Source organism: Podarcis raffonei, chromosome 10, assembly GCF_027172205.1.
Source record: "Podarcis raffonei isolate rPodRaf1 chromosome 10, rPodRaf1.pri, whole genome shotgun sequence".
Taxonomy (NCBI): Eukaryota; Metazoa; Chordata; class Lepidosauria; order Squamata; family Lacertidae; genus Podarcis; species Podarcis raffonei.
The window spans coordinates 3,292,607-3,311,976 of NC_070611.1; the positions used below are offsets into that span (position 1 = coordinate 3,292,607).

The following is a 19,370-nucleotide window of genomic DNA, read 5'->3' on the forward strand; positions in this document are numbered from 1 at the left end:
TTATATATAAAAAGCACTGCATAGATTTTAAAGCCTTTGGGGATAGAGATAAATGCTATAAGATGCCCTGAATCCACAGGAAAGGTTTAGGGTATTAGCTACTTGGAATATGGCTTCATGGGACAGAAAGGGGATAATGTACCATTAAATAATATGCATATAAATATATTCCTATTGCCTGCTGGTTGCTGGAATCCTTGCTGAGAATGCTCATCTGAGCCGACCTCCCTAGCAAGGTGCTTCTTAAATTTCAGTAAGGTGCTTCTTATATACTGTTCAGGAGCACTTAAGAGGTGAGTGAGTATGCAACCATCCTTTGCAAATTTAATGGAAATCAGTAGACCATTGGGATGCTAGTTAATTTTTTAAAAAATAGACCATGCAAGGCTGCAGTCAGTTGATCCCTGCACTAAAGGTGAACCAATTATCCACAGTGGGAGCCTTTAACGGTTTTATAATTTAATAATAATAATAATAATAATAATAATAATAATAAGTTTGTTTATATGCTGACCATCTGACTGGGTTGCCCCGGCCACTCTAGGCAGCTCCCAACAAAAAAATAGTAAAAGCACCATACAACACCACACACTGAAAACTTCCCTGAAGACAGCCTTCAGATGTCTTAAAAATCACAGTTGTTTATCTGTTTGGCATCGCTGGGAGGGTGTTCTACAGGGTGGGTAGGCCTACCGAAGAGGCCCTTTCCTTGGTTCCCTCTCGCAATGAGGGAACCACCAGTAATCTCATGCTACCACCTCAAGTAATCTCATGCTATGCAATTTGGAAGTTACTGACTTTGTGTGCAATCCTATTCATGTCTATTCTTAAGTAAGTCCAAGTGAGTTCAGTGGGATTTACTCCTTAGTAATCGTGTGTAAGATTTCAGGCTTAAAAATGATTTATTCATTCATTCATTCATTCATTCATTCATTCCTTAGGAAACCTTATATGTATGGAATGAACCAAAGCTTTGTACAAAAGGGGTTTCCCTGCCTGAAAAAAAGACAATCATTTGTGAAACAGTGGAGTTCTGGCTAAAGGTTGGTGCAGGTGTTGGTGCTTTCACAGGTGTCCTGCTGATTGCCTTAACCTGCTATTTCTGGAAGAAAAATAAAAAGTAAGTATTTTGTGTTCCATAAGATTATACGTGATACCTAACTGACCAGAAGCTTTGCCAGTGGACAGTATACTTGGGCCACCATCTGTTGCTTAACCGTGTGCTACCTGATGGTTTTGGATATACTCTCACAGGAGCAATACCCATCTCTCTGTACTATTTGAGTTTCTTCTTTTCAGTTTTATTGACTGCTTTCTTGTAGAAGCTGCTATGCAAAATTGAGAAGATCCATTGGGAGGCACCATATTTTGGCATTGCGCAGGGCGCCATATTATGAAAGATTACCAATGTCTGCCCTGCATGTAGCTGCTCTCCCCACATAGGTGGCACTGCAGCACACCTGTAGGGTGGTGGCGAGATCAGGCCTTCTTGGCCACACCAGCAGAGCAAATTTGGGGCTTCCACCAGGGGCGCCATTTCTACTGGGGTTATAGCAGAGGCCATTTCATACTATTGAGCTCAGTGGCATTGAGTGCCTTCCATCAGTTTTGGCTGGTAGCCCAGCTGTGCCCCTGTCTATACAGGGATAACCTAACTTCTGTCCTTTATGATCTGGTAACCTCTAGGTTAGATTACCGCAATGTGTTATATGTGGGGCTGCCTCTGAAGATGACTTGGAAACATCAGCTTCCACAGAGTTCAGTGGCCAGGGTATTCGCTGAGGCAAGACCGCTTGAGTATACAACACCAATCTTGGCCTATCTGCACGGGCTGCCAATTAGATTCCAGGCCCAATTCAGAGTGCTGGTCTTGACCTATAAAGCCTTATGGAATCATAGAATCATAGAGTTGGAAGAGACCACAAGGGCCATTGAGTCCAACCCCCTGCCAAGCAGGAAACACTATCAGAGCACTCCTGACATATGGTTGTCAAGCCTCTGCTTAAAGACCTCCAAAGAAGGAGACTCCACCACACTCCTTGGCAGCAAATTCCACTGTCAAACAGCTCTTACTGTCAGGAAGTTCTTCCTAATGTTTAGGTGGAATCTTCTTTCTTGTAGTTTGGATCCATTGCTCCGTGTCCGCTTCTCTGGAGCAGCAGAAAACAACCTTTCTCCCTCCTCTATGTGACATCCTTTTATATATTATGCAGTTCAGGATCCCAGTACCTCAAGGACCAGCTCTCGCCATCCGAACTAACCCTGACCCTGCAATTGTCTCCTGAGGCCCTTCTTTGTGTGACCCCTCCATGGGAGGTCTGGAGGGTGGCAACGCAAGAACAGGCCTTTTCTGTGGTGGCTTCCCCTTTGTGGAATGCTCCCCACAGGGAGGCTCGCCTGGCGTCTTCGTTATGCATCTTCATGTGCCAGGCAAAAGCTATGGCAGTTGGAGCCAGGAAAAAGATGTGCAGGAAATTTAGCTTTGTGGCCAAAGGAATACGTAATGAGGCCCAAAGAAGTTGGGTCTAGAGGTTTTGGGAGATCCAAAGCACCATGTCCTGGAAGCAGAAGGCTGCTGTGGTGTCATGCAGAACCTTAGGCAGCTCGGGGGCGGGGACAATGGCAGGAGATGCTTCTGGAGGTCAAAGTCAAGGAACCAAGTGGAAACACTGCAGAGCCAGGAAGACTCTTGTTGCTCTGGGGGAATCCTCCACCCCCCCCAATGGAACGGGCTGCCCTGGATAGCCATTGCTGTCTAGGAGCATGGATGGCTGGGGCTGGTCCAGAACCTCGGGAAGCTGAACTGAACTGCTCAGAAAGATGTTCTCTGATGCCTCCCCCACAAGGCCAGCTGCACCCACAGCCAAGCACGGTCCCTTTAAGCCCTGCTGGTCTCTTCTGTGGGCCACATCATGTCGACTCTCTTTGAAACCTGAGAATGATCTACGACTTGAGTTCCACCTTGTAGTTTGCTCTTTGGAGCTGATGGGAATCCAAAACTGCTGGACGGCATCAAGCTGGGGAAAGGCTACTTTAGTTCTGACAAATCTGCAATACTAAAATCCGCCATGAATTCTTATAGTGAGGTTTTGTCACAGGGTTTGATGTGTTGGAAGATGATAGGACAAAAATGCCACTGTCTCCATTTATACCCTTTAGGTTGGAGTATAAATATTCTAAACTGGTGATGACAGCAAATTCAAAAGAATGTGAGCTTCCTGCTGCTGACAGCTGCGCGATCATGGAAGGGGAAGATAACGAGGAAGAAATAGTATATTCAAACAAACAGTCATTACTAGGAAAACTCAAATCATTGGCAACCAAGGTGAGCAGCTGCTGTCAGTAATTTGCAGCTATATATTGTTTTCAGGCTATTTTTTAAGTGTGCAGGTTGATATGCCATTTTTTACTGGTTCTGGGAACAAAGCAGCACAGCTGGATACCCCCTGCTATTCCCATAGAACGGATGAGAGATAAGGATGTCTATTTATCTGAAGTACTTGCATCCCAACCTCACCAAAATCTGAAGGTGGCTAACAGAAAACCACAAAATTTTTAGACAGTAAAAGCTTTGAGAGCCAGTGTGGTGTAGTGGTTAAGAGCGGTAGTCTCGTAATCTAGGGAACCGGGTTCGCGTCTCCGCTCCTCCGCTCCTCCACATGCAGCTGCTGGGTGACCTTGGGCTAGTCACACTTCTTTGAAGTCTCTCAGCCCCACTCACCTCACAGAGTGTTTGTTGTGGGGGAGGAAGGGAAAGGAGAATGTTAGCCACTTTGAGACTCCTTCGGGTAGTGATAAAGCGGGATATCAAATCCAAAACTCTTCTCTTCTTCTTCTTCTTTCAAAATAGAATGGTTTTTCTATGAAGGTTGTGAGGCCAAATAATCAAATGAATAAAAGCTTTGCTTCGAAGAGCATATATATTGATTTTCTCAAGGCTTCCGATATGTTGATTTGAGAAGTGAGATTTTGAGATTCAAGTCCAGCTCTGTTTCCCGGATGGTGTTGACTTTAAAAAAACAAGCAAGCAAACCATGAATATATTAACTAGCCCACATGGATTTTCAGTCTGCAAATGCATGTTGCTTTGGGGTTTTTCACACGTTACATAATGGCAAACCTTGGTTTTGCCACTTAAAGTATACTAGGCAGTGAGTGACAGCCAGTCCTGGGTCCGAAATGAGTTTGTGTGCATGATGCATATCTTTGCAACATGGGTGTCCACATGTTTTGTTTACAGTTTACCTTTTCAAATGTATAATTAAAATAGCATCATACCCCAAACTGTTAAGAAATTCTTAGTCCCTGGCCTGAAATAATTTCTTAGTTAAACATTCTATTCTATTCTATTCTATTCTATTCTATTCTATTCTATTCTATTCTATTCTATTCTGTTCTGTTCTGTTCTGTTCTGTTCTGTTCTATTCAGTGGATATATGTGTTTGGCAAAACTCAGCCTTAGGTAACTTGTCTTTGGAATGGGCCCAATGAGTAGCCTGGGTGCATCTGGGACTGTAACGCTGCTGAACAGATCACATCCTTATGGGAGATGATCTGGAGCCCTCTGTGTGAATGGGATCTGTGCATCATATCTATATCTGTTTCTATAATATAAGCACTTATCTCTTTGCTATGCAGGAAAAGGAAGACCGCTTTGAATCTGTTCAGCTGAAATCCTCAAGATCTCAAAATATATGAAGACTTTAACTCTGCCTTTGAACCAGCAAACCTGATCTTGATTTACGCAGGGGCACATTTCTAACATGTCCTGGTTTGTGTCTGAAGGGTGGTTTCCTGTGGGAACTCTTGCACAGTCCAACATGAAGAAACTAGCAGGGAAGAACACGAGAGACTGTTGCCTTATTGTGAGACTGAGTCACTTGCCAAAAAGGAAAGTCAAGCAGATGAGCTCATGAGCTGGGAATGAAGGTCTGCTCAGGGACAGAGGAAACATGGACAGTGGCAGCCCAAGATGTTTGGGTGCCTGCTGCAGAAAATCCAAAATGGCACCTCCCAGAGTAGTAACAATATATTAAGAAAGACAGAAGATGGTTTGTGGCCCTTTAATGTTCTCTGCCCCTGTGAGGTGGGTTGCTTCACCTTGTACTGCCTGAGAAAGAGGTCATATCCTGACATGAAGTTTACATGGCATGGCACATGCTTCATTATTTCTATCCCCTTTTAGTCCCAATCACTTTTGTCACTTAGCCGAAACAGAGACTGGCTTTTAGAAAGAATAGAGATGATTCCTTAGTCACTACAGGCATCTGCAGAGGTGTGGAGGTGGCAGGATCCTGGCTTTCCCTTGAAATCACACCACTAGTCACTACTTGAAATAGAAGACCTGCAGACAGGCTTCTTTCTACTCCTCAGAAAGGAGAGTGCTTGTAATGTAAATCTGTAGTGTTTTGCCTAACATTAAGAATTCAACTTCTGCTCCTGCAGAATCAACTTCTGGAGGTGAAAAGACATCATTAAAATGGAAGCCCTCTGAAAGGCTAGTGGTACAATCCTGTGTACGTTTACTCAGATGTGGAGTTTTCTCCTGTGTAAGGATGTTGTTTAGGATTACAGCTTCACTTGAAGGTCACTTTGCTAGCTGAGGAGCATGGCGAGACTTAAGACGTCTAGCTTGGAGGGCCGTCAGGTGGATGTTACTCCCCATGGCAAGCCCTTTGGGGATGGAGCAATTCTTCCCATTCTAAATGGTGCAATGACATGGTCAAGATTGGTTCAAGCATGTGGGCTGGATGCAAGGGGCAGCTTTGATCGAGTTTCAGGTCAAGCAGCAACCGTATGGCTTTTGGCATTTAAGAAATGACCCTTAATGTTCAGAAACTAAAAAGGAGAAGGGATCCCGAAGAGGTCAGCCACTTTGCACACTGCACCGGGGCAATGCATGAGTGCTTCTGTAAGTCATTCCTCCTGGAAATACTTGATCCAAATTTGACATGTTTGGGCCTCAAAAGAGACATTGATACGCTCTGGTGTTCCTGTGACTTCTCTGCCTCTTTTTGTTAGGTTTTCTTAGGTGTAAGACTTGACCCTTTTGAAATGAAAAGTAATGTCTGAAGTAGCCCTGGTCTAATGACTGGGAAGCACTGCAGTCGGGTCCTAATGCATTCACCAAAACAGAACTTCTTACACTGGAGCTTGTATTGCAAATTCAAAGTCTGCGGACTAATCTGAAGCAGGTGAAGGCAGCGTCAACCCCTGGATTGTGTCCCCTTTCAAACCTCCCTCTGCCCCACCCCACTGACTTACAGGTGAATTGCCCCAGAGGACTCCCCTGATTACTTGAGCGTCAAGTGCGGAATGCCCAGGGGCACCTTCAACAGGGTAGCGGGAGATGGCCCATCCGCAGATACAGCAGCAGTAATCTATCAGTGGTGACCATGGCTTCATCAGCTGAAAAGATTGTGACTTTGACCAGGGAAATCATTCTGAGTCACTGCAACTGTATCCGTAGCTGAGTGACTCTTGCCATGGCTCTGGATGCATTGAGTGGAGTCTAGTTTGACCACATGAAAATATGTGGCTTCCTCATTTGGTTTCCTCATATGAAACCTCAGTTTCCTATAGCCCAGCAAGTTTTATTGCTCTGCCTGTAGTTCACCAAGGGCCTTGGCCTGAGATCTTTCCCAGCCCCATCTCAGATAAGGGGGATTGACAATGGAACCGTCTGTGTACATTTCATGTGCTCTGTGCACAGCTATGGACCCTCCCTGCCCCACATGAACCAGCTTGTGGAAATTCTTTATGGAGATTATTTACATTTTTCTCTTATCTGTAGTCCTCAAGTAGAGCTGCTCTTCCCTCTTCTTCAGGGATTGATTAAGAGGTAGAAATAACTGCACGCATGGTACTTTCTCACTTCTGTTTTCTCTAAGCCATGGATTTCTGTGTAGGTATTTGGGAAAGATCTGGCAATCTTCCGTAGGCAGTGTGTGCTGCCCCATGGCCATTATTTTCCAAAACATCTCCCATGTTTGGTATTTATTGCAACAGCATTGTAGTGGTATACCTGTCTGATACTAAGGCCATGTGTAATAAAGCCATTTTATAGTATCATCCATGGTTAAAGTGTACCATCTAATTGGGCCATCTCGGAGGCAGGCAAGGTGGGGAATTTGTCGGAATCCCCAGAACAGCCTTTGGCAACCGGGTGCCCTCCAGATGTTTTGGACCACAACTCTCATCAGCCCCATCTGAGACCGACAAAGAGACCTCTGCCCACAACAACGTTGTGCTTCTTTCTCTGACTTCCAGCGTTGCACATCCCGTTTCATTCAGGTAGATCCAATGAGGGACTCCCAAGGCCAGCCCTGATGCACTGGACTAATTGATGTCATCGGCTGTGATTGAGAGCTGTGCCTGCTATGCACTGAAGTTTCCTTTTTTGCTTTTTAGAAGCTAAGAAATCTACAACAAAATGGAGTGCTCCTGTTCAGTGTACCAGCCAGCCGTTCCATTCCATTCCCCTTCCCTCCAAGTTTCCATTTCTCACCCAACAGGCTCAACAGGCACACAGCCCTCTCTCCCTACTTCTGTAAATCGTGGGGTTTCTCAAAGCATGCTAATAACTCCCTCTTGTTTCTAAACCAGGCAATTCCAGGTTTAGGCGCATCCAATATGTGCACAGCGCTGAATCCAAAAATGACCCCCCAAAGTCATAAAGACATCACTGAAACATCACTAAAAGGTTGAAATCGGGTGGAGCAGAGACAGGGGCAGAACAGGGTGTTTGCAGGCTTTTTAAATGGGTGTTTGATGACATGTGATTTCACGCACTGACCTGGAATGCAACCTGTGCACCAACAGGGAGTTGTCTGCAGTCCTCTTTTTGGCTTTTGTTGTAACTCTGCACTTCAGTTTGCTGTTGCCATATACTGTATCACCTCTTTGCTAAAGGGCACTGAATTCTGCCTAGCCAGGAAGTTCTACAAGTAACTTTAATTTTTGGAGGGCAAAATTTGGTACCCACCATATGCCCAGTCCACCTGAATAAAAACCAAACTAATTTCACCTCAGTCAGATGTTCACATTGCTTTGTCAAGTTATCTGTTCTTAAACTTTTATAATAGCTGTTTGTCTCATAAAGTTCTCTTTTGTTATTTGAGCTAATGTATACCGCCTACTTATAATGGACAAATACGGTTTAGACCTCTCTTAGCACATAGCACAGGTATGAAACTCCAAAGTGTATAAACTGCCCTTCGTTGAACTGGATCAGGGAGTGTTGGGAGGCAAGGGAGCTCCAGCTGGATACTGGAGCCAGGTGTCAGTCAACGTATACTGGGTAGAGGGAAATCAGAATTAGAAGTTATTTGCCTCCCAAAGTCTCGGTATCCAGAAAAGCAAAACTCCTGTTTCTGAGACCAATCCAAAGTGCTGGTCAATAAAAGTCCAAAATAGTTTGGGACTAGGATGTTGACAAGGTCATTTTCTCACACAAGATCCTGCCTACTTATTCACATCTTTGGTTGATGCTCTGGGTCAGGATCCCAATGGCTATTGGACACCCTGGCCTGGGGGCCTATTCTGGCACTTTTCTCTGTTGATATTTAGATTTCCGATGGAGACTTGTTTGTTCCAACCCAGAGAAGATCTTAACTATATTTTACCAGCTCAAGTTGAGTTGACTCTTCAATTTTGTTGTGGGTGGGTGTGCTGCTGACGCTGTTTTAATTTTATTAATTTTAAATATCACTTTATATTTTATTGCGATCTTATAAAATGGTGGAAGTTACTCAGTGTGGCAGGATACACACATATTTTTAATAAATAAGTAAATTTGTCTTCCTTTTCTCTCTTTCCCTAAAGAACAAGGTATGGTTATTTCTAGTTTCCCCCAAAGTGAAGACCTTTGCTTTCTTAATAGCCTCCCTGGGCAAACATGTTGCCTGCAATGCCTTATCACTGCTGAGATACAAGGGGATTGGGGGAAATACCACTAGTTTTCATCATACACCATTTCACTGTTCATTTCCAAAGCACCTTCATGTTTATTACTGCCACCACTCAACATTTGTCAAATGATTATTTTTTCCATTAAACCTTGCAGATAACACACCCCTCTATGTCAACTGAAGCTCGCATCAGTTTCCTTTCAAATTTGGGACACCCAATTTCATCCTTCAAAGATTAACATGTTATTAACATGTTAATAGTGCTTCTCTGTGTCTGATTGGGGTTGCTGTCTCTGCTGTTATGCATTTATTGAACTGGGGGAGGATGCCCATAGTTCCCTGGACAATAACACATTTCCAACATTTTGAACTGATCAAGAGTGAAAGGGCCAGGAGCAAGGAGTCCTGATTATTGGCTGGTATTCAGAGCTGAGAGGAAGACCTCACTAGTCCCACATGAACAGCACGGAAAGCATGGATAAAACTCTGTTCTGATTATGCCGAACAGAATTTATTTCTATTTGTTTGTTTGTTTATTTATTCATAAAAGTATTTCTGTACTGCTGTCTCGTAAAATATCAGGGTAGTGTCCAACAATGTGGAGAACATAGAACCTATTAAAACAGTACAAATTTGGAGTGAGAAGCTGGAGACTCCTAGCCGCTGTCTTCATGATGGACCTCTGGAGGGTCTCTCCTGTGCAGACAGACCAGCCTCAGCCTCTAGATGCCACTTGGAGTGCCAGCCATGCCCTGACAATCAGTGTCCGTCTGGAGGCAGCCCTGCATGTGGAAAGGTCTCTCTCCATGGAGACGTGAACCTTAATTGAAAAGTTTTGCATCCCATGGAGGGAGCCCCATGTGACTCCATACTTCCAGGCTGATGTCACTTCCATGATGGCTGTGGTGCATGATGTAGGCATCTAGGGGTCAAGGTTAGCTCACGCCTGCATGGATGTTCATATGGAATGCCTGAAAAGGGCTTCTGTCAGAGCCTCTTTTTGTCTTCAAGCTATGTGTTACATAAGCCCTTGCCTGCCTTTTCTGTGGGATGGTGTCTGAGAATGATGTCATCAAGGGCAGCATCAGGGACCAGAGATGAAATACTTGGTGGAGAAAAACGGTTTAGCCTTGGGGCTGCCCATTGTCTAGGGCAGAAAGGCTGGTGAAAGTTTCAGCATGAAATGGCACATTTTGGAAGCATGGTTATAACATAACTTTTCATAACTCTAGAGTGGTTCATGGAAGCTACTTTAAAATTTCTCAAAAAATCTGAGTCTGAGACTTTCTCAATTGAATTTTGATTGTGCGACTGGAATCTCTCTTGTATCATGTGTAGCCATATTGATTATTAAATTGCTGCTGTTGTTTTCATTTCTTTTTCTTTTTTGGAGATGGGGGAGGTTGTTAAAACTCTTTATTTTAACTAATAAATGTCTACATTTATTCAGCTAATTTAACTGACATTGAGTAGTTCTTCGTATCACACTCACCAGTCAAATCTGTACATAGAGGACCAATTTCCATTCCCCATTACATTTGTGTGTCCAGTGCTCGCAGCCTGGGAGAGAGAGACTAATAGTCAGCTGTGAATTGCAAACTCATCAGGGCAGGGACCGGTCTTTTACTTATCTTACTCTGCAAAATGTTTTTGCTCATTGATGCCTCTCTCTAATAATAATAATAATAATAATAATAATAATAATAATAATAATATTTATGCATTGGAGGTACAGGCTGCCCCAACACAAGAGTTTCTTGCAGATAAGACAACATTGTTTGTTTGTTTTTAAAAATTTATACTCCACCCTTCATTGTTAAACAATCTCAGGATGGGCCACAACATACAACATACATGAAGTTAAAATCAGATACAAAATTGCAGAGCAAATGAATCACTGTATAAAACTCAGCATACACCACTGTCACATGGGCCAAATCTGTTTACTCAAAAGGTCTGATGTAAATTGAAATGTTTCCACTTGCCACCCAAAACTGCACAGTGTTGATGCTGATCTAACCTCCAGGATAAGAATGTTTCACATCTGGGATGCCATCACCAAGAAGGCCCTATTATGAGTTCTAAAAGGCTGAGCCTTGCTTGGTAATCACACAATGAGAAGGACTTCCCTGGTAGATCTCAAGTAACAGACAGGATGTTACAATATTTAATTATGGGTGAAATCCAACTAAGTTATACATGCAGTTAATCCACTGAAATCACTGGATTTACTTGAGTGTGATTAATCTTGGGCAGAACCCCAATATTTTACTCCTTTAATCTGCCAAGGAAGCCTCAATATTGTACTAGCAAATATAGGGAAACAGCAATAAAATAGGAAATTGCTCAACATGTTTCAATGGAAACCTTCAGGTGCACAAAATTTAAATTTCTCAAGTTAACTAGCAAGGTAGTGTTGCCTTACCATAATAACAGGACTAGTCCATCACTGTTGACTGCCTCTTTTATTTGCTCAGATTTAAAGCAGTTCCATTTACCTCTAAGCTTTGTGAATTATATGCCCCCATTTTTGGGTGTGTATTCAGTGTCATGGTGCAAGCATGTGGACTACTACCTGCACCGGCAAGGAACTCTGGCTGCAGCAGGCTGACAGTTGCCACCCTATGAAGTCTGCTCCACAGAGGTTTCTCCCTGGTGACCATAACCTGCAGATATGATGGCTCAAGATATTTTGGTGCCAAAAGATTGAAAGAGCCAAATGAAGGGGTCCTTTAACCTCAGCACCTGTCCTAGTGGTTAAAAATAAATGATTGACATTTGCAACCCTCAAAACTGTCACCTGAAATGGGATACCTCACCCTTACAATAAAGGCCAGCCTTGATAATATGTAGACCAGACCCGAAGAATCCACAAAGAGCTTTGTAACCTGGTTAGGATCACCCAGGTTAGTAAAATGGTTATCCTCTGAATGTAGAGTAATTTATAAATTCTGAAATAAAATAATAAATAAAACCAGTATAAAATAACTGCTCTGTTAAGGCAGATTTATCATTACACCTGCTGGGGAAGAAATTTAGTAACCTCTTAGCGGGGAAAAGGGCAATTATGCTGAAAAGCTTTTCAGGTTTTATTATTGACAACTTTACATTAATTAATACAGCTGTGAAAACCATTTGTTGCACAGAATGTAACCATAATATACAACATAGAAATGCTGTCTAAGTAAATTACAACAAGGAATTACAAAAAGTCTCATTAGAAAGAAAGCCACCAAACATGGCAGCTGACCTTCCGCTCACTGCGGAGTCAACATGGTGGCACAGCAACATCCCTTAGAACAGTTAATCACAGAAGGCTCTAAATTTGTTCTAAAAAGAACATCACTATATACTGTACAGTCCTCAAAAATAATTTATTACACTGTTTCTAGAAAAAAAAAGCTAGTCTTTTTTTTAAAAAAAATTGTTCTTTTTCCAGAGTCCACAAGAAATGTGCAATTCTTCCCAGCTGTCTAGGAATGCCAGCGCCAGCTGTATGATCACAGAGATGAGGTGGTGGAATCCACAACTTCTCTTCCATTGCAGACGGTTGGCACATACACATTAGCAGAGGCTGAAAGAGAAACATTGCCAGGAGCTACAGAGAGTTTTTAATACAAGTGCAAATAGCACTTGGTCTTGAAATGATGAAGAGGAGAACTAAATGCCTTAACACCAGACAGATGATAATACAGAAACAGCCATTAGGACTGCATAATAGTAGGGTATCCTATTTAAATTGTGGGGTTTTTTGGGGGGGGTTATTGTGTTGTTGCTTTCATTTTGATTATATATTTTGTGGTTTTATATTCTTATTTTGTTCTGTGAACCGCCCTGATACCTTCGGGTATAGGGCAGTATATAAATTCAATAAATAAAATAATAAATAATAAATGTAGGCCACAGTTTCAAAAATACCATAAATCTGAAGTATGGAATCCTGAGAATTGCAGTGGCTAGAGATTTTTAGCAAATAAGTCTCAGCACTTTCAAAATCCTCTGGCTTATGTAATGCCTCTTATCAGTAATCCAGTAATCGGTTGCTTTCAGTTTATTAGAGCCCAGTCAAAGGAAGATTTGCCCCCGTCTTGGGCTGGGGGAGTTCAGGTGCTCACCTCCAGTCTCTTGCCTCAGAAGACATCAGGGAGAGTTGGCAACTGCAAGCAAGGCAGGATTTGTCCCCCTTATGGCCTGAGCACCATTCAGCTGCTCAGATCCACTCCCTCACCTCAGAAGGCCTTGCTCCTAGATGGCAGCTGAAGGGTAAAGACCAAGGATGAGGGAGGGAAGTGTTGCCCCAGGGAGCTGCTAGGCACCTTAGAAGCAACATGTTATTGAACTAGAGTGTGCTTTTCTTGTGCAAGACACTTTTAAAGCCTCTTGGGGATAAAAAGTGAGAAATAAGCATTGCAACTAAGTAAATCAATTGTTCAATCAAACTACCACTGGTTCAGTTGACTGATCTACCAATGAAACCCCACACACCTAGCTTTTATAGATATAAATTGAAGGTGATGCTTGTCCAAAGGAACTCAATGAATTCTTGCACTGTGTATCCAGGACTCTTATCAGCTGGATCATGCAGGCTTTGAGCATGTGTGCATGTTTAAGGGTTGAAAGAAAATATAAAGGGAATACCCTTTATACCCTTATTTTCTCTCGCATCCATATACCAGTTGTTTCTCCGGTGCTGTTTGTTAACAACTGCATGGGAGGCAGAAATTCAGCAGGTGAAGGGCTTTGCCCATCCTGCATGCTGATGCCTGACCAGCTCCCCTTAGATTCCTGCCTCTTCTGTGGCTCTTAGCAAGCTGGTTGCTGAGCTGGTTGCTTTATAAGTGTCTTTAAAACACAACCTGGTTGCGTCTGTCCCATTTCTGGAACTTGGGGTTTTTAAAAATAAAAATAAAACCAATGCTGGTTTTTTATTGCTTGCTTTCAACCAGAGACGGATTTAGAGCAGCGCAACAGGTTCCTCCGGACTGGGTGCTGGGCAAAGGGGGCACTGCAGGGCATCACAATATGATGCAGTGAATTGAGCAGAATGGAAGGGGAAAGACGGGCAGGGCAGTTTTTGCCTTGCACAGGGTGCTGCTGAAATTTGAAAGACCCAAGTCCCCCCCTGTTTCAATACTGGGTGTTTCAGTTGCTACTTCCCACCCGCCTTGGTGCTGTTTATTTCAAAATTCAATTACCGTAAACCACGACCGGGAAATCGCAGACCCCTGGGACCAAATGTGTTCCTCCAGGCATGTCCAGCCTGGCTGGAAAATGTCCTCAAATAAAGTGTCTTACTTTGTTGAAGGGGGGGGCATGTTATATGCCCTTGCACATGGCAACTAGCCTCCTGCACAAAGGTAGAATTCACACGTGCTTCTCTGCCCACTTTTGTCTCTGCCTGCTCCCCCCACCCCACCAAGTGATGGAGAAATTAGGAGAGCAAGAATGGGGGGGGGGCTCTCAAGGCAGCAGCCATGATCTTTAATTACCTTGGGAATAAGTGGTTCCTGTTCCGCTAACGCTGAACCTGTTGAGATGCAGCCTGTGCGTGACCACATTCTTCTGTGGCTGGAAGAGGACAATATGCACTTTGGGGGCAAACAGACACCCCAAGACAACAAAGCCGCTGAGACTTACGGAGATGCACATGGTTGTGGTCTGAACCTGCATGGAGAAAAACCAGAAGGGTCAGCAGGAATGAATTCTGGATTCCCAATACAAACACAATATCAGACCAGAGGCCCCTCAAACCCTGAGGCCAATGGGATGCCTATGGGAAACTCACAAGCAGGGTGGGAACGCAACAACATGCTGCCACCATGATGAGCAGCCTTATTCTCCAGACATACAGGAAGACAAACTCAATTCCTTTTGGAACATAGGAGCAGAAGACCAAAAATATGTCGCAGTGAATCAGATCAAGAGTTCATGTAGTCCAGCATGAACAATCTCCAACAATAGTTAAACGTCTTCACACCCTGCTTGAAATTTTCCTGCAAGCAACAGACTTTTACTATTGTTTGTCCTTGAGCCATTAATATTCAGACCCAAGCTGCCGCTGAATAGTATTGACCAAATTTTCACCCAAGTGCTTATACTTCCAACTACCATCTCATATATGCTTTCCCTCCAGCACTACAAAGATGACATCCAGCTCTTTCGGTAGAGCATGAGACACTTAATCTTGGGGTCATGGGTTTGAGCCCCACATTAGGCAAAAAGATTCCTGCATTTACTTGTGTAAATGTAATGACCTTACTCTCATGCTAAGTGCCAAACTTTGTGTGATGTTAAGTGTGTTTAAGTTGTGTAAATGTCAAGTGTGAGGGAACCCAATCAGGTTCAGAACTGCAGGTTTCATTTTCTTCCTACACCAACATAGTCCCAACAAAATTGTCCCCCAAAGCTGCTGTTTGTCTTGGAAGGGAAACCGGGGTGGTGGAGTGATTTTTCATTTGGACCACAGTTAAGGGAGAAGAAAGGTTAACCCCCCCTCTCCTTGAACCCAAAGCCCCAATCCTGCATTAGCATCCTGTGTATTCTGGCCTAAGAAGCAGTGGCTGAGATTCTCCTGTTCCATGATACACTGCTCCCTATCCACTACACATAAAAACAGCAGACTTTCATTGGTTAATCTGAGCAGAATATTTAATATTGCACTGGATGTGGCTAAAATGATGGTGGAAAACTTACCCTGTAGTCACTTGATGTCACATAAAAGATTGGCAGAAAGGCCAGCCAAATAATGCATGTCGTATACATTGTAAAACCAATAAATTTGGCTTCATTGAAGTTTTCTGGGCACTTCCTTGTTTTGAAGGCATACACAGTGCATAAGACTACAAGGATCACATCATACATTAAGGAGATCAACATACTAGAATCCTTGACATTGCACTTCAATATGACAGTCTGCCTTTTCTCAGGGATGGTGTATCGACGAGTGCCCGGGGCCTCCAAAATCAGCCATACAGATACCACCACAATCTGCACCATGATAAGGCTCAGGCAAATGAGGACCTGAGAACGTGGGCTGATGAATTTAGGCCTCTGAGCCCCGTTCTTCACCCCATTGAATATTCTGGCGATGCAGTTCGTTTTCGTCAGGAGGGCAGCATAGCACGTGGCAAACGATGTGCCCAGGCCCAGACGGCGCAAGGTGCAAATGGCTGGCGAGGGCTTGGCAATAAAGAAGAAGGTCATGCTGTAGGAGAGGAAGACTCCAAAGAGGAGGATGTAGCAAAGCTCACGGCTTGAAGCTTTGACCAAGGGAGTGTTGTTGTGCTTTATGAAGACCCCCACAACTAGGAAAGTACAAACAAAGCCCAGGCATGCGATAGTCACAGGCCCTATGGCCCAGGCATCTTCCCACTTGATGTAATCTTCCGGTAAGTCATAACAGCTGGTGAGATCCGTAGAGGGCCATTGCCCAAGTCCACAATCTGAGCAGGTGAATTCATCAGCAAGGTACTCGAAAGGTTCACAGGGAATACAAATCCAACAGCAGACATCTCCTGGCTGCATGTTCTTCATCTCATTAGGTTGGCAGGGGTCACTGCACTGGGCAGTTGGAACAACATCTGTGGACCAGTGGATGGAGTCAACATCGAGGGTCAAAGTTTCTGCCCACTGGCCGATCTTTAAGTAGGCATATTTACCACCATTGTGCTGGAAATTGAAGACATTGTATCGGCCTATCCCATCACCGTAAATATCAAATTTAACAGTGTTGTCTGCAGATTTGGAAGAACTGAATGGAGCTGCCAGAAATAAGAGAGAGAAAACAATGTTTCTAGTCTATGCATTTGCCCTTCTTTTCAGTGTGCATAAACAATCAATTTCATTTTTTGTCAACAGAGCTTCAACAAACCTAAAACCAGCAAAGAAATAATTTTGCATAAATTAATCTTCTAATCATTTGTACAGAGTTATGGTGTTGTGCATTTTTTACTTACAATTTGGTTCTACCTTTATTACCATTCCATGTCAGAATATGAAGAATTAGCTATGGTTAACAGCATATAGCATGAGCTTAGCTGTCTTGATGAAACAGACTCAGTTATTCCAACAAAGAGTCATCAAAGTGTTGTGCCTCAAAATAGGACGGCCCTCAAAATAAACGGTTGAGGCTTCCTTCAGACATTCTGGATGTTACAGGTCTGATGACTATTTGCATCTGTGATGCAGCCCCATATACTTACAACAGCATCACGGCTGCAAGGAGCCCTGGGATGTGTAGTTCCAGGTGCCTGGCATTCCAAATAAGAGTTCTCACCTATGGCAAACAGGATGCTCCCAAGGTCTTTCAGGCACAGGATGCTTCTTCTGGAGTACTAGAGAGGAATGGAGACCTTGCAAAGAGGCCCCTCCATGGCTGTCATAATTGCTGCTCTAACCACTAAGTTTGGGGTGATGGGAAGAGGCAGCGGAGGACCCCATGGGTGTGGCAGCTGGGGCAGCAGGAAGGGATGGGAGAGGTGTTCATGCCTCACGATCCCAATTATGTCTACTTTTACAGCAGAATGGAGAATTGTTACTCATTTCTGGAGCATGATTCAGAAACAGTTGCCTCAGCTACGCCGTGGCTTCCTGAGAAACTACATTTTCTGCACATTCAACTCATAATTTTGAGTTGGGGAAGGTATGCTGTTCTCTCTGTCTTATACCCTCACACTCAACACATCCAAGGTTTTGCAATAATAAATTTTGCATGGATCATGAAGAAGCAACCTTCCCCCCATTGGCCACTAAGCTGCAGCCAAAATTGTCTTGAGGAATTGGTCACATTTTCAGATAACATTTTTAGACATGTTGTTAACATCTGTGAGGGATACACCTTAAAAATATATATTGTCCCTTAGCCTTTCTCTACAGCAAGATGTCTGGCCACAAGACTGAGTCCTGCTATCTGGATTAAGCAACTGTTGACAAACAGATCATCCTTGCCGAGTTTTTAGAACTTTCAGAGACTTCCTTACACATTATCCATCAAGTGTTACTTGCACAGCCAATGTTTCTCCTATCTTCTTGAAGACTTTGGGGTTTTGTGTGAAAGTAAAACTTTGATAGTAGGAGACTCAGGCAGAAGAAATAAAGAAATATTTATTATACAGAGTAAAGTTGGTAAAACAAATGATTTGTCGGGAGATGAAGTTCTTTCAGGGAACAGTTAATAAATCTAGTGGGTGTTTCAGGCTTCTAAACAAGGTAGTTAACACGGAGCTTCTTTTCAATTTCAGCTGCTTATTTTCAGTTAATACCCTTCAGTTCGATGTTACAGGTTTCCAGCCTAGATGGTCGGTGCTCAGCTTCTCCCCCCTTATTTCACTTCAGTTCCTTCACTTAGTGGTTGTGTAGGTGTTTCAGCTTAACACTTTGGCTCCTAGACAAGGGGGGACTTTCTGTCAGTTTCCCAACCTTTCCTCACTCCCACTCCTGAGGTACTTCCATCCCAGGGGATCCAGGGGATCCCCACACCCCTCTTAACTGGTCTGGGAGCTTCTCTATCTAGAGCACGGGTGTCAAACACAAGGCCTGCGGGCCAAATCCGGCCCGCCAGACCTCGTCATGTGGCCCGTGTAGCCGCCGCCGGCCGCCAGCCTTCACCTTTTATTCTCGCTTTTTTTTTTTTGACACAAGAAAGCCGCCTCTTCAGCGCATGCGCGGCAGCCTACAAGCCAGAGAACGTCTGCCCTCTAGCGGCGCCGGCCGTTCTACACAGGAAACCTCCACTTTACATGCATTCAGGAAACCTCCACTTGTTTTTATATTGAGCGCATGCCATCCTGTGATGTAACAGATCCAACGGCTGCCTGAACCCTTCTCTCCTGTACTGTAAGTCCTACAGATACAACCGGCCCTTTGAGGGTGACCAAACTGCTGATGCGGCCCCCGATGAATTTGAGTTAGACACCCCTGGTCTAGAGGATCCCTCCCCTCCTGACTGACAAACTCAGCCTTCCCTTTCTTCCTGTCTGAATACTCTCCCAAGATACTACACTCGGTCTTTGTATCTAAGCTCAGAGACTCCTTTCTCTAGCTGTGGATGTTCAGCTCCTCAGAGTGGATGTTCCACACACGGACCAGAACCAACTCTGCAACTCCACCTCCTGCTCTTTCCCTTAGTTAGACTATCGGCTTCTCTCTCCTTTTATTCTCCCTCCCAAAGTGCTGGCTCCACCTCCTTCTGACTAACTCTCTTGGCAGCCAATCAGAGAGAGGCGCCAGCCCTCTGGTGGAATTCTGTGGCACTGCACCCCCAGGCTCTGTTAAAGATATATGCTTAATGTGCATAAAATGCTGTGCTTGAATATATTGTATTTGAAAAGCTAGAAAGAGAAGTTTACATTAGGAGTTTAGCTATAGTAAACATGCTAAGGAACGGTTGGGTGTTGAATGTTTCCGTTTGAGGGTTTAGGACAGCAGGAAATGTTGGAGGGGATGTTCTGTTATGATGAACAA

General features: G+C 43.8%; 2 protein-coding genes across 4 annotated transcripts in view; one reads left to right on the forward strand and one right to left on the reverse strand.

Moving 5' to 3' along the window:
- Nucleotides 1-6,854, forward strand: part of ELAPOR2 (endosome-lysosome associated apoptosis and autophagy regulator family member 2) — an 84,817-nt gene extending 77,963 nt beyond the window's left edge. Inside the window, exons 20-22 of the mRNA XM_053407389.1 lie at nucleotides 942-1,120; nucleotides 3,160-3,325; nucleotides 4,639-6,854. Coding sequence (XP_053263364.1) covers nucleotides 942-1,120; nucleotides 3,160-3,325; nucleotides 4,639-4,698 — 405 coding nt within the window. The 3' untranslated portion in view covers nucleotides 4,699-6,854. The remainder of the gene's footprint in view (nucleotides 1-941; nucleotides 1,121-3,159; nucleotides 3,326-4,638) is intronic.
- Nucleotides 6,855-11,960: 5,106 nt separating this feature from the next.
- Nucleotides 11,961-19,370, reverse strand: part of GRM3 (glutamate metabotropic receptor 3) — a 151,592-nt gene continuing 144,182 nt past the window's right edge. For 2 of the 3 annotated variants that reach the window (XM_053407387.1, XM_053407385.1), the window contains exons 4-6: nucleotides 15,603-16,669; nucleotides 14,399-14,573; nucleotides 11,961-12,483 (exon numbers count right to left, since the gene is read on the reverse strand). In XM_053407387.1, the coding sequence (XP_053263362.1) occupies nucleotides 12,410-12,483; nucleotides 14,399-14,573; nucleotides 15,603-16,669 (1,316 nt within the window). In that variant the 3' untranslated portion in view covers nucleotides 11,961-12,409. The remainder of the gene's footprint in view (nucleotides 12,484-14,398; nucleotides 14,574-15,602; nucleotides 16,670-19,370) is intronic. The other variant, XM_053407388.1, reaches the window with a different exon arrangement.